This window comes from Mus caroli, chromosome 2, assembly GCF_900094665.2.
Source record: "Mus caroli chromosome 2, CAROLI_EIJ_v1.1, whole genome shotgun sequence".
NCBI lineage: Eukaryota > Metazoa > Chordata > Mammalia > Rodentia > Muridae > Mus > Mus caroli.
In genome coordinates, this window is record NC_034571.1 from 119,307,249 (window position 1) to 119,320,758 (window position 13,510).

General features: G+C 43.1%; 1 protein-coding gene across 11 annotated transcripts in view; it reads right to left on the reverse strand.

The window, feature by feature from the left end:
* Positions 1 to 8,089: 8,089 nt before the first annotated feature.
* Positions 8,090 to 13,510, reverse strand: part of Gabpb1 (GA binding protein transcription factor subunit beta 1) — a 50,012-nt gene continuing 44,591 nt past the window's right edge. For 10 of the 11 annotated variants that reach the window (XM_021184757.2, XM_021184730.2, XM_021184748.2 and 7 more), the window contains one exon: positions 8,090 to 9,565. In XM_021184757.2, the coding sequence (XP_021040416.2) occupies positions 9,413 to 9,565 (153 nt within the window). In that variant the 3' untranslated portion in view covers positions 8,090 to 9,412. The remainder of the gene's footprint in view (positions 9,566 to 13,510) is intronic. The other variant, XM_029471824.1, reaches the window with a different exon arrangement.

Consider the following 13,510-nt stretch of genomic DNA (forward strand, 5'->3'; position numbering starts at 1 on the left):
CACTGAGAAACCCTGCTTCAAAACAAAAACAAAAAACAGAAAGGGGGGGAGGGAGGGAGGGAAAGGGAAGGAAGAGAAAGGAAGGGGAGGGAGGGGAGGAGGGAGGGGAAGGAAGAGGAGAGGGGAGGGGAGCAGAAGGGAAAGAAAAGTTGCTTTGCCAACAAGAAGTTGAGAAACTAAGCTGGAGAAACAGCTCAGCGGTGAAGAGCACTGGCTGCTCTTCCACAGGATCTGGATTTGACTTCCAGCATCCATGTGGCAGCTCACAACCATCAGTAATTCCATTTCCAGGGGATCTTACACCTTCTTCTGGCCTTGGCAGAGTTTAAGGCATTCTTGGCTGGCTAGTTTGAATATCTGTGAGAGATTTTGAATGGATCACAGATATGAGAGCATAGATTCAGAGAAACCCTACTTCGCAGAAAAAGGCCTCACCAGACAAAAAGTTCCAGGAAGGCCTCAGCACCAGGAAGTGAGAAGGAAAAGGACCAGTGATTGGCTGTTGTTTTGGTGAATCCAGCTTTTATAATTCATAGCTTCCAAGGCCAGCTGCTGTGCTCACTGCTGTGTAGAATTTACCAGTTCACTGTGGCTCACTCTAGTGGCCTGTCACTCTGAGTAGCTAGCTGCCTACAAGAGAAACTACTTAGCACCTAACTTCTACCAATGCCAGATGCAATGTGGGTGAAATAAAGAAATCTCACCACTGTAATATCTCTTCATAGATATTACAGAAAGCAGTTTGGTAAAGTCAAGTAAAACCTAACTACCCTAGACTAACAAAGCATTTGTTACTGTGCTGTAGAAAGCCAACACACACATTCAACATGATGAGTGGTACAGGAGCCTAGCAGAATCATAGAAGAGACCAAAGTCACTCCATCCAGTAAGTGATGGGAGCAGGTGCTCAGGGAGTCCTGTGGAGGAGGGAGAGGAAGGATTGGAGGAACCAATGAGGTCACGCACACACACACACCGCACACACGGGGAGATCTCAGCCCATAAATCAACTGGCTGGGCTCATGGGAACTTGAGAGCTTAGGAAACCTGCAGAGCTCCAACTTAGGTCCCCTATAGATATGTTATGTATGGTTAAGTGGCTTGGTGTTCTTGTGAGAATCCTAACAGTAGAATTGGGGGGCTCTCTCTGACCCTCTTGTCTACTTGTGGGACCCTTTTCCCTATCCTGGGTTGCTTTATCCAGCTTTGACGTAACGGTCTGTGTCTGGTATTATTGTAGCTTGTGAAGCTGTATTTGGTTGAGGTCTCTGAGAAGCCTGCTCTTTTCTGGGGGTGGGGGTGGGGCTGAAGTCAGGATGTAGTATATCAGAGAATAATAATTAAAAAGTCTAACGGGATGATGTTTACCACAATATAATAGCAAAACAAACTGAAAGTGTTATGTCTAGACATGGAAAAATGGCATACATACACAAATGAAAATAAAAAACTTAGGGGAGGAAATTGTTACACCAGTAAGATACGTTCACTCCTATAATTACAGTATTAGCCACAACAGCCAAAATTTGGGGCTGTTGTCACCACAGCACAACTCCCACGTCAAAGGGAGTAAGAAAGTTTATTCTGGAGCCAAACATGAGTGGGCATGGACCCAGGTTTAGGTCCCCAGTACCATTCCTCAATCTCCTCAATCTCCTGCGAGGTAGCAGTGTCAGGGCATTTTCATAGAAATAGAACAAAGGAAGCCATCAATCAACCCACTTCTCAAATACGTTGGTGGATACATCAGGTAAGGATCATAGTAAGATGGAGCCAACACTGCCATCGCCTCAGAGTCTATCTTAGTCTTTTGATTAGTAGAAAGCTAGGGTTTTATTAGTTAATAAATCCAAAAGGTCTTATCCATTGTCAGAGGGTGCCAAGTCTGACACAGAGGTGGGCAAGACATGGTGTCTAGGGGGCTAAAGGTAGCCCAAGATAAATTTGTAATTAGGGCTCTGGAACCTGCAACATTCGAAACTCTGCAGAGCCATTGAGGTTCTAATCAGTTGAACAGTCTGAGACAACACAGCTTCTTTCCAGGAATTCTTGTTTGCAGGGCCATCCCACATGCCCTTCAGCAGATGACTAACTAAAGCAGGTGAATAACTAAAAAAAGATTTTTTTTTTGGTTTTTAAGAAAGTGATGTATTTACACAACAGAATATCAGACAGCCATAAAGAAGAATACAAAGTTGTCATTTGCAGTAATATGTGCAAATAATGGAGGAAATGTTAATGTAATCAATCCGGGAAAGACACAGGAAAGCAGATACCACACGTTCTCTCACTTGTATATGGAAATCTGTAAGTCAGATTGTACAAGGATGGAATAGTGGACATTAGAGAAAAAAGGGGAAAGAACAGAGGAAACAGGAAGAAGGGAAGGGAAACTTTTAGGGACAAGGAAAGGGGCTGAGCAGAAATGATATAGAACAGGGATCCTGGGCAGAAAAAAGATGGCTGGACATGGTCGTTGTGCAAGGCATACATTATAGATACAGCACCCACCACAAACCCCATTAATTTATACAATTTGTATGTGTTAGAGAAGATGTGAGTAAGGGCCAGGGATGTGGCTCACTTGGCAGAGTGCTTTCCCTGCATGCACGGAACCATGTGTTCAAACTTCAGCATGGCATAAGCCAATCAGGTGTGGGCACCTGTAACCACAGCTCCTGGGAACAGGAAGCAAGATGGGAAGTTCCAGGACAGCTTGTTACACAGCAGGGTTCCAGGCTAGCTTGGGAAACAGGAGAGCCTGTCAGAAACAAACACACTAACACATACTTTAAAATCAGAAGTGATGGCTCAGTAGGTTAAGGCACTCCCACCAAACAAGCTGGTGACCTGTGTCTGATCCTCCAGGACTTGCATGGTAGAAGGAAGAAACTGGTTTATGTAATCTACACATAGGCTGTGGCATAAGCATGCATGCATGTATATAAATGTAAAAAAAAAAAAAATAGATACCATTTAGCCAAAATCTCCAGTGTGCCAAATGACAGCATTAACGCTGTTAAGAACCATACAAAACTCTGCCATTTATTTCTGAAAAGCAATATATAACAAAGCCATAAAGCAAAGTTATAAACAGAGGACTGAGGCAGTTGCCTAGCAACACACCACAGCATAAATAAACCAGTACAAACCTGAGAGAGTGAAACACCTCACCCTCAGGGTGGTGGTTGACAATGGTTGTCTCTTAGGGAGACTTCTAGGAGATGGGATTGGAGAGAGGACAAAGAGTTGCCAACCACAGCAGCAGCGTCTGCTTCTTAAAGGAAGGGAACCAGGCAGGGAAGCCTAAGTCATTGGATTTGGGTGAGGGCTCTGTGCTTAGTTTCTTCTGTGTGCTTTGAAGTTTTCATCAAAAAAGAGGGAGAAATTGGTGCTCAGTTTATTCCTGGAAAGATAATAAACATATTGAATAGTATTTCCACGTGTGACCCTTGGTAGGTTTCTCTTTCCTCATGACTGCCTGCTGTAGCTAAGCTTGGATAGTCTAGGGTAATGGAGGCTGTGCCACCTCCTAAGGGGTCTGCTTTGTGACCTAACAGGGGGCAGGGGATCGTTAGAGAAAAGAGTGAGGAAGCTCGAACAGAACAAAGTACCAAAGAAAACATACTTAGGCTCTGGCCACCATCAGAGACACAGGAAAAAGTAAAGGCTACAGTTTTCTGAGTTGGATTCCTGGGGTGCAGCTTGTCTCTGCCTACAGGCAGAGTCCACTCTTCAGCTAGGAGGCAACAGCTTCAGCTTCTCTTAACACTGAAACACTGGGTAGGAATGTTTGAAAATGAAAGCAGTTCCCAGAAGGCTAAGGATTTTTTTTTTTTAAAGACTATGGTTTCACTCGAGTGGCTTTCTTAAAATACCGTATTTTCCTATAAAGATTTGTAGTTTACGTCTAATTCTTCGTTTTGTTTTGTTTTGTTTTGTTTTGTTTTGTTTTGTTTTGTTTTGTTTTGTTTTGTTGAGAGAGGGTTTCTTTGTGTAGCCTTGGCTGTCCTGAAACTCACTCTGTAGACCAGGCTGGCCTCAAACTCAGAAATCCACCTGCCTCTGCCTCCCAAGTGCTGGGATTAAAGGCATGTGCCACCACTACCCAGCACATGTAATTCTTTACCATCATGATTGAAATGGAAAGGCTGGAACAAATGCATAAGAACATCATTCTCACAGAGCAGTCAAGGTATTTAAATAATCCGTGAAATTCAGTCCACATAATCGGTAGTGAGAATGGGAATTGTGTTTATATAGTGGTACATAGTCTAAATGAATAAAACAGATCATATATCAACTATGCATATGAGATCAAAACTATTTAGATTAAAAAAAAAAAACCAAGTAAGCAAATAATAAAATTCTGTGGCCAAAACCCTAAAAGCCAGGTTATTGTGTGGCTACAGCCTCCTGATTGAAACATTCCCCGCCGGATTCAAGAAACTATGGAGACTATGACCTAGAAAGCTCAAAAAGTTACAAGAATCTCAAACCCCACCACACAGAGAGATGTAAAACAGTAGCCAATCACGGGGAGGGAGGATGGGGGGAAGACCCTCAGCTGCAGCTACCTGCAAGTAGTGCCCGCAGCTCTGGGGATGCAGTTTTGGGGAGTCGGCCCCCATGCTGGGATGGGCAATTGACTAAGCTCTTGAATTACCCATGCTTATGTTAGTAACACTAATAAATGCATCAGTTCTCTACGCAGTGCTGTTGGTGTCCTAGTTGGGGTGAAGAGATATTTGTTCCTGTCTCTCCCACGAAAGTCAACACAACAAAGCTCCTTTCATTTTTTTCCAGGAAAATAAAAAGGGTTTTTCCCCCCACAAAAAGTGATATTATATTTATCTAAAATATGAAGGGCCCTAGGAACTGTATCCAGATTACATTCCATATTTTGATATCATTTGTTTTCACTGAAGTAAAATATTTTCAAATGAGCAGGAGACACAAGACCACATCTATTGTCTGTGCACATGAGATATCTGTTTTAAGAAGTCACAAAATTATTGATATTCAAGTTTCAACTTGGAACCAGCACAGTTCTAGCGGCAATACCACGCTTTTCAGGGTGGAGAGCCATTTGATAAAGGACCAGGAGTGCGTGCGTCAAAGCCAATGTATGTTCATCAGGTGTTCCCATTTAGCATGGAAAAAAAACCAAATAGGAAAATGGCAAGGACAGCGTAAAGCTCCAACAGATTACTTATCTGTAATGAGCAAAGCACAGCAAATATTACTTAGTGAAATAACAAGCCTATTAGTGAACCCATTCCTAAATTGAGTTGATGAGATGAAAGGGCTATTTATTCAGTAGGAACCAGGTGAGTAGAAAAAAAACATTTTTTTCCTGTTTACTATATAAGCTCGAGTACGAATGCTAATGCTTTGGGAGCCTCTCCATATGGCACTGCGGTTTTATCTGAAATTGCTTTCCTTCTTGTATTTTTTTTTACTTTGACTCAAGTTTCAAGGTCTCCCAGGGTATTGAAAAGCACAAAGCAATTCAAATGGTGAGGAATACAGAAAGAAAAGGCTCACCAGGCAAAAGCACCCACAGCTACTTCTGTCACCGCACTAGTGTGTGTTAAGGTCAAGGATTTCTTCCCACTGTCCATAAGTATCGCCATAAATGACGGCGCTGAAACACATCCCAGCACAGACTTTCCACTAAGCATATGCTTTAAGGGAATACTCGGGTGTCGGTCTTTTTATTGCAGGCTGGAATTTGTCCCCCTGACTCTCTTCTCTCTGGAGTTTCACACTACTGACTGTCAAGCTCTCCTGACCCCCATCCTCCCACCACCATCAAGAAATAAAGCAATCCGGGGCAGGGGAGAAGCTGTCGATAAAGTACTTAGCTTGCACGCACAAGATCCTGAATTTGATCCAGAACCCACATTTAAAAGGCCAAGTGTGGTGGCTGGAGAGATGGTTCAGTGGTTAACAGCATTTGCTATTTTTCCAGAGGACCTGGGTTCAGTTCCCAGCACCAACATGGCAGCTCACAACAGACAGTTCCAGGTGATTCCCTGCCCTCTTCAGTGCCCTCTTCTGGGCACTGCATGCATTTACATGGTAGGGGTAAAACAGCCATACATGTGTGGGCCTACAAGATGGCTCAGAGAGTAAAGGCCCTTGCTACCAAACTTGAATTTGAAGATCTGAGTTAGATTCCATATGGTGGAAGAGAAGCAACTTCAGCAAGGTGTCCTCTGACCTCTACACACATACAGTGACATGAGCATGGGCACAGAGGCGTGTGTGTGTGTGTGTGTGTGTGTGTGTGTGTGTGTGTACAGTATCTAGAGAATTAAAAATATATTCTGGGTGCACAGCAAAAACTGAAAATGAAACAGAACTCATTAAAGCCTACAGTTAATGGCTTCGTTTTCTTCTAGACTCCTGTAAAAAAAGGCTGATTGCAGGCACTTGTTTCCACACAAATGGAAATAGCCAGCTGCTAATTACAAACCCAACACTGTGGCCTGGAAACCAACTGTAGATTGCTAGACATTTTTATTTTACATTTCTTCAGTTATTCTAGTCCTCAGTACAGAACAGCACTGAAGCTTTCCCAGCCTACGTGGAAACTGTTAGAAGGAACTGATAAACGAGGGGTGAGGACATCTCATCTCCTTTAGATTCTTGTCTACGGATTGCTTTCTCAACAGTGAGTCAGATGAAGATTTTAGAGACAACGCTGTCCAATGTGGCTCTGGAGACAGTAAACATCTCAAAGCTGCCCGAATACTTGTTACACTACACCCAATTGTTTCCTCGAATCACTTGGCTCGCTGTTATTACTGAAGATCAAAATTACATCCTGTATCACATGGTCTCCAGCAGAACCCATGACTGGGAGTGAAAGCAACACACATGAGCCTGCAACTGCTTTCTCTGTTACCACCTTGAGGCTTTGCGGAGCTAACCTGATGTGAGAACAAACTGCACTGGCTACTCCCTGGAGCGAACGGTGGCCCCTCTCCCAACACTGCCCACCAAGGCATTAAATGCACTCCAGCGTCCTGTTCAATATCAATCAGTACACAAACCCAAGCCACATGTTCTCCAATGGCTTCCTGTGACTGAAGGGCAAGCAGCTTCATGATGCTGAAAATGTAGCTTGCAGTTTTCCAAACATAGCGTTATGCATTTTGCTTTTGCCAGGTTGGAGGCTGAGCCCGGCTCGTGTAAGCATTCTACCACTGGGCTATAGCTCTAGCCCTAAAAGCTAGTGTTAGATCATTTAACGTTTATGTAAAGGTGGAGGAGGGGTACACCTGCCCGCTTCAGCTACCCGGAGGAGATCAAGTGAATTCAAAAGTTCAACACTAGCTATGTCAACATAGTGAGAGATTTCTCTCTGTCGGAACCGAAGGCAGTGTCAGGTGCTTACTTATGGCCCTAGAACTACGAAGGCTGAGGTGGCAAGGTCACTTGAATTCATGACTTGGAGCTGAGACTGTTAACAGTGAGGCTACATTTCAAAATGAATACATCTAATGTCAAATTTAGTGAAAAACTGGAAGGAATTCTCTTAGTTTTGTTTTTTAAAATGTTTGTCATAGAGCAGAGGTTCTCCACCTGTGGGTCACAACCACTTGAGGGTCATACACTCTTCCACAGGGGTCCCAGATCCGACATCCTGAATATCAGAAGTTTACATTACAATTTCTAACAGTTCTGAAGTAGCAACAAAAACATTGTAATACAGTTCCTCACTACAACATGCACTGTATTAGAGTTGCAGCCTGAGGGAGGCTGAGGAGCACTGCTGCAGAGGCTCCCTGTGGTCCCCAGAAAGGCAAGCGAGAGAGGCTGAGACACGGACCTTTTCTTACCCTCCCTAACTCCTGTAAAGATACCCCAGGCACGAACCAGCACATTCCCAGGCAGCCACTCTGGGGGTTTTCAAGGCAAGAGGCGTCTAATTGGGTTCATATGGCGGAATGTGGCTCAGATTATATGCGCAACAGGATTTGAACCAGAGTCTCAAAGCGTCAAGAACCTGCTTCACCACTGAGCTCTAAGGTCCACATTTTAATGTGTGAAGAATGTGCAGTCAAAACACGAGTCTGCATGGAGCTATGTGGAAAGTTATTTAATTGTAAAATAGAAAATGAGGCCAGAGTACAGTCTCTCGGGTAACTGGTTCTTTATACAGATAAGCTCGAGAAGCCTGGGGTGGGGGAAGGGGGCAAACATTTTCATAAAGCAATAGAACAAAACAAAATAATAAAGAGCTTGAAGTTACATTTTACAAAAGAGAATGGAATAGTCTGTCAAATGTCCATACATTTCAGAATTGACAATATTGTGAGAGAGTCGCAGCACAGGCCCGGAGCGTTTACAGGGAATACCGAAAGTTACGTTAGACACACCCATAGCCTCACCGAGTACAAAAGGTCCTGCTCTGCATACAAAAGCAATTTCCATAAGAATAATTTAATTTCTTAGGGGAGGGGAGTAAGTCCATGAAATATTTCAGAAACCCAAATGCACTGAGTTTGCCAAAAACATTATCTTAAAATCCAGCGCCTCAAAGTGCTCGTGTGGAAGTCATGATGGAAGGAAGGCACAGAACAGTCTCACGTCCTCACAATACAATTGTCAGAAAAGCATACATTTTGCAGATTCGAGTTCTCTTGCAAGCTGCTCCAAGAACATTGTCATGGTCGCCAGTAAAACCAGCTGTGAGTTTACTCACTCTCAACGACCGACAGAATGACAGTGGTGCCTTGGTTTTTTCTTGGTAACTTTCATCGTCTTTGTAGGAGACATACCTAAGCAAGGGATGTGTTTTAAAATCATAAAACATGCAGGATATGTACAAACAAAATTTTAAAAATATTTGCTTCATATACATGTAAATCTACTTGCATGTAGCTGAAATAGAACAAATATAAAATTTCTGCTTCCTAAAAAATGTTTTCAGAGAACCTGAGACAACTTAAAAGCTGTACAAAAGTTCCTGGGCAAAATCTCTTTGCAGAGTATTTCCAGCATCAGTCCACCATAATTGTTCCACATTTGGTCTAAGAGACAACGACCACGCTTACAACTTCTGTTTCCGAGAAATTAAGTCTGCACCCAAATCAAAAAGAATTCCCCATAACAGTGGCTTGCTGTGGCCTCTGGATCTCAGCAACAACCTTTATCAACTCATTTATAACTGTAAAAAAAGAAACAACCAAAAAACTATTTACAGAATTCAGTTTTAAATACATTTCACAAGTTCTAAAGTTTTATATTACAAGAATTGAGAGCTCATGGCTTAAGTCCCGTTTTCAAGCTGTAGTATTTTCTATTATTCGGTATTCCCATGGCTGTGTCCTTACTGTGTACAGTTCAAGACTATATTCTTTCTGGACAAAAGGTAAAAGCAAACTGGTGTTCATGGCAGCTAAACGGCTTCTTTGTTGGTCTGGATGCGTGTCATGGCCTCCAGCTTCTGCCTGTAGGCCTCTGCCTCCTGCTCCTTCTTAAGCAGCTGCTGTCGGTATTTCTGGGCCTCTCGGTTGGCTTCATCCAGCTGTTTCTGAAGCGCTTCTCTCTCCTAATTTAGAAAAGAAAGCCGTGTTTTCAATTTTTGCACAAATACATTCACATAATCATGTGTCCATCAAAAGAACATGGCTCTGCAGTGAGTGCGGCAGCTGCCTATGGCCCCTCTGAGACACTTTATCTTTCCACCCAAGCCACACGTAAACCCCCAGTTCTCTTCTATGAATTATGAGATGGAGACTGTTCATTAATTCCAAGAAAAATGTTTCTAATTTAGAAATATGAATAATAAACACAAAATGCACACCTGTACTTCTTTATATACTGAAGGAAGTTATAGAAGACATAAACGCAAGCTACAAACATAGCCCTCATCTCTCCTCAGAATGAGTTCCCTCAGATGACAGTCACACAGCCGCCACCCACCACAAAACTGAGCAAAGGTGACTCCACAACTTGTTTTTCCGTGCCAGGCTACGAATGCGAAAACTGATCCTCAAAGATGATGGATCCTTCCCAAGAGCACCATGAGGATGGGCTCACAGCATTCACATTGTCACTAATTCCAACAAGAACCCCGTTCCTCTACACACCAGGCACAATACCTGAACTCCACCACGAAGGGTGCTGGCCTAGACCTGCAAAGTCAGATACTCAAACAAGCTTCTACCGTTAAACGGGCATAAAATGTTTTAAATTCTTAGTTATTAAGAATCCATATAGCCAGGCGGTGGTGGCACACGCCTTTAATCCCAGCACTTGGGAGGCAGAGGCAGGCGGATTTCTGAGTTCTAGGCCAGCCTGGTCTACAAAGTGAGTTCCAGAACAGCCAGGGCTACTCAAGAGAAACCCTGTCTCGAAAAAAACAAAAACAAAAAACCAACCCATATATCCGGAGGCAGTCCAATGAAAACAGTCTGCTGACTTCTCTTCATCCTGCCTCTGCTCAGTTAAAAGGAACAAGGAACAAATGCTTTCAAGAACTCTTTTATTAAAAAATCAACCGCTAGTTAGTATACGGAGAAAAGATGATCCCCACAGGCCCAGGCTCAGGGATGAAGTAATCTCATCACAAAGACCTATGATGTGCTAGTGAGGTAGGGGACAGATTACAGAAAGGCAAGGTTTACACTGAGCAGCACACATGCCCAGAGGGAGCACAAGTAGGTCTCCTCCTAAATAGCCACTGCCTCCTGTCTGTCCCTGGCTCATTGGAAGTACCCAGCCTGCCTCTGCTTTTCTGCTCGGGCATGTTTACCAAGAGGTGCACAGTGCTCTCACTCTCTCTCTCTCCCCCCTCTCTCTTCTCCTCTCCCCCATCACCCTTCCTACATCCCTATCTTTCTTTTTCTCTCTCCTTCTCTCTTTCTCATACATACATACAACACACACACACACACACACACCCTCATCTTATGATCCCTCTCATTGCCCTATACTGAGGATGAAGTTAAATTTAGTATTTTTCATATTCCTATTGGTCCACCAAATATGGGAGTGACTGAGAAATCCACTAATTTTATTTCCAGTTTAAGCAGCACCCATTCTAATACCTTATATCCCTGCTGGGCAGCCTGGTCTCTCAGATACTTCCCTAAGGCTAGAAAAAATATCAGCCAGAAAGGCGAAAAGTTGGAAGCACCTGAGAGTGGGTCAATCAACAAGAGCATTGGCTGTGACCTTTGAAGGACTCTGAGTTAAGAGGTGAAGGGGAGGAGCAAGATCTACTTCTGGGGGGAGTACAGCCATGTCTAAGTGTCTTTAAAGTTTACCTATGTTGCCAGGCAGTGGTGGCACACACCTTTAATCCCAGCACTTGGGAGGCAGAGGCAGGCGGATTTCTGAGTTCGAGGCCAGCCTGGTCTACAGAGTGAGTTCCAGGACAGCCAGTGCTACACAGAGAAACCCTGTCTCCAAACAAACACACAAACAAGAAAGGATCATCCATCCTTGGCCATTTATTAATAACACCTGACAACCTGACATTTACAAAGGGTTTGCTGTTACTGAAGACAAAAAAAACAAATGGAGACAAACAGTACAGGTGAATGGATTACCCCTATCTTCTGTATCTCATTTCAAACACACATGTGTACACACACACACACACCACCCAGCTGGGGATCAAACCCAAAGCCCACACATGCTAGGCAAGTATTCAAGCACTGAGCAATAACACAGTAAAATAGCAGCTCCCTTCACCTACTAGACCAAACGAAGGACTCACTTCCACTGCATTTGTCTAAGCAGTAAACTACAGAGACCCTGAGGCTGTGCTGAATATGCTGAGCATGTGGTGGCCACATCAAAACCTTTCCTGTTGTACTTCTGACTTCTCAGAAACACAGGAATACAGAAAGATAAACTTTTTTGCCATCTCACTTTTCAAAGCAAGTAAAACTCTGAAAAATGGAAAATGCTAACATTTTTACCTTTGTTTCTGATGTCAATGACTGGATATACTTCACGGAAGACAGTTTCTTTAAATAGCGCTTCACATATTAACAGTACAACAGGCTGACACCTAACATTTGTATTTAAATATAAATGTTAAACCTATGGACTGAATATTATTTTGTAGTAAAGTCACACTGGTTTTAATATTCTGGTTTAATATTTTGTGTGTGTGTGCTCACATGATAAGGCATGTATGTGCTTAGAGGACAGCTTTTTGGGGTCAGTTTTTTTTCTTTCCACCCTTACACGGATTTGGGGGTCAAATGCAAGATGACAGGCTTGCACAGTAAGCATCTCTACCTGCTGAACCATCTTGTTGGCCCATTTTTGATATGTTATTATTATTGTAGGTATTTGGATGTTTTATCTGTATTTGTGTCTGTGTACCATTGTAAGTGTGCAGTGCCCAAGGAGGCCAGAAGAGGGCGCCAGATTCCCCAGGACTGAGTTACAGACTATAGTGAGTTTCTGTGTAGGTGCTAGGAACTCTGGAAGAGGAGCCAGTGCTCAGCCTCAGGCTTTATGTAGCAATAGTCAGTTAGGATGTGATGCTAAGGTACTGCTCCAGGGATGGTTTGTTGCTGTTCAAGTTCCAGCACTGAAGGAAAATAAAGGAGTTTAACACCAAAGACTTCTAAGAAAACTAAACCCTAGTTAATAATCAAGATTGATGCCAACAGGACACACCAATTATTATACTAAATTATAATATACCTGAGTCATTAGTGACAGAACCACAGGGTAAGGGCTGATTTCAGCTCCCTTTATTTTCAAATACGAATCTCTCATTCTGCCTTAAAAGCAATGGTGTGGAACAACTTGACCACTTAAATATGTAAGTTTCTAATACTCGATTTTGTGTTGTTGTTCTAGCTGCTATAAACATAACAGACACAGTTACAACCTACACTTTAGGTAATCCCCTAATAAATGCCATTCACTGGGCAGGGATGATTTGTTCACTGTCGTGTTCAACCTGCATTTGTTCCAACCTCACCTCTTTCTCTTTCAGTCTCTCACTATGTAGCCCTGGCTGGTCTAGAATTTACTTGTAGACCAGGCTACCCTCAAACTCACAAGAGGGGATTTTAAGGCACGAACCACCATGCCAGGCTTTTCTTCCACTTAGTCTTTCTAGCAAGCACTTGCTGATGCTATTCCTCTTCTGTCTTGTTGATGGAGAAGCTACACCTTGAAAAGTCAAACTAGCAGGCCAAGGTCATACACTCAAAATATAAGAAAATCCAAACCTACAGTTGAGCCCAGACGCATACTCCTAATGATTAGGTATATCTTTAAGTTTTCATTATCATTGCACTTTATTATTATTTCTATTATTGTGTGGGTCTACAATGTGTGTATGGGCACGTACGTGTGCCATGTATGAGGGCAAAGTACTGCACTGGGAGTTGATTCCCTCCTTTCACCTGTGTTTGTGTTCCCAGGTCATCAGGCTTGCAAGGGAATTATTACTCGCTGAGCTACACTGCCAGCCCACACCGCCCCCCCCCCATCTCTCTCTCTCTCTCTCTCTCTCTCT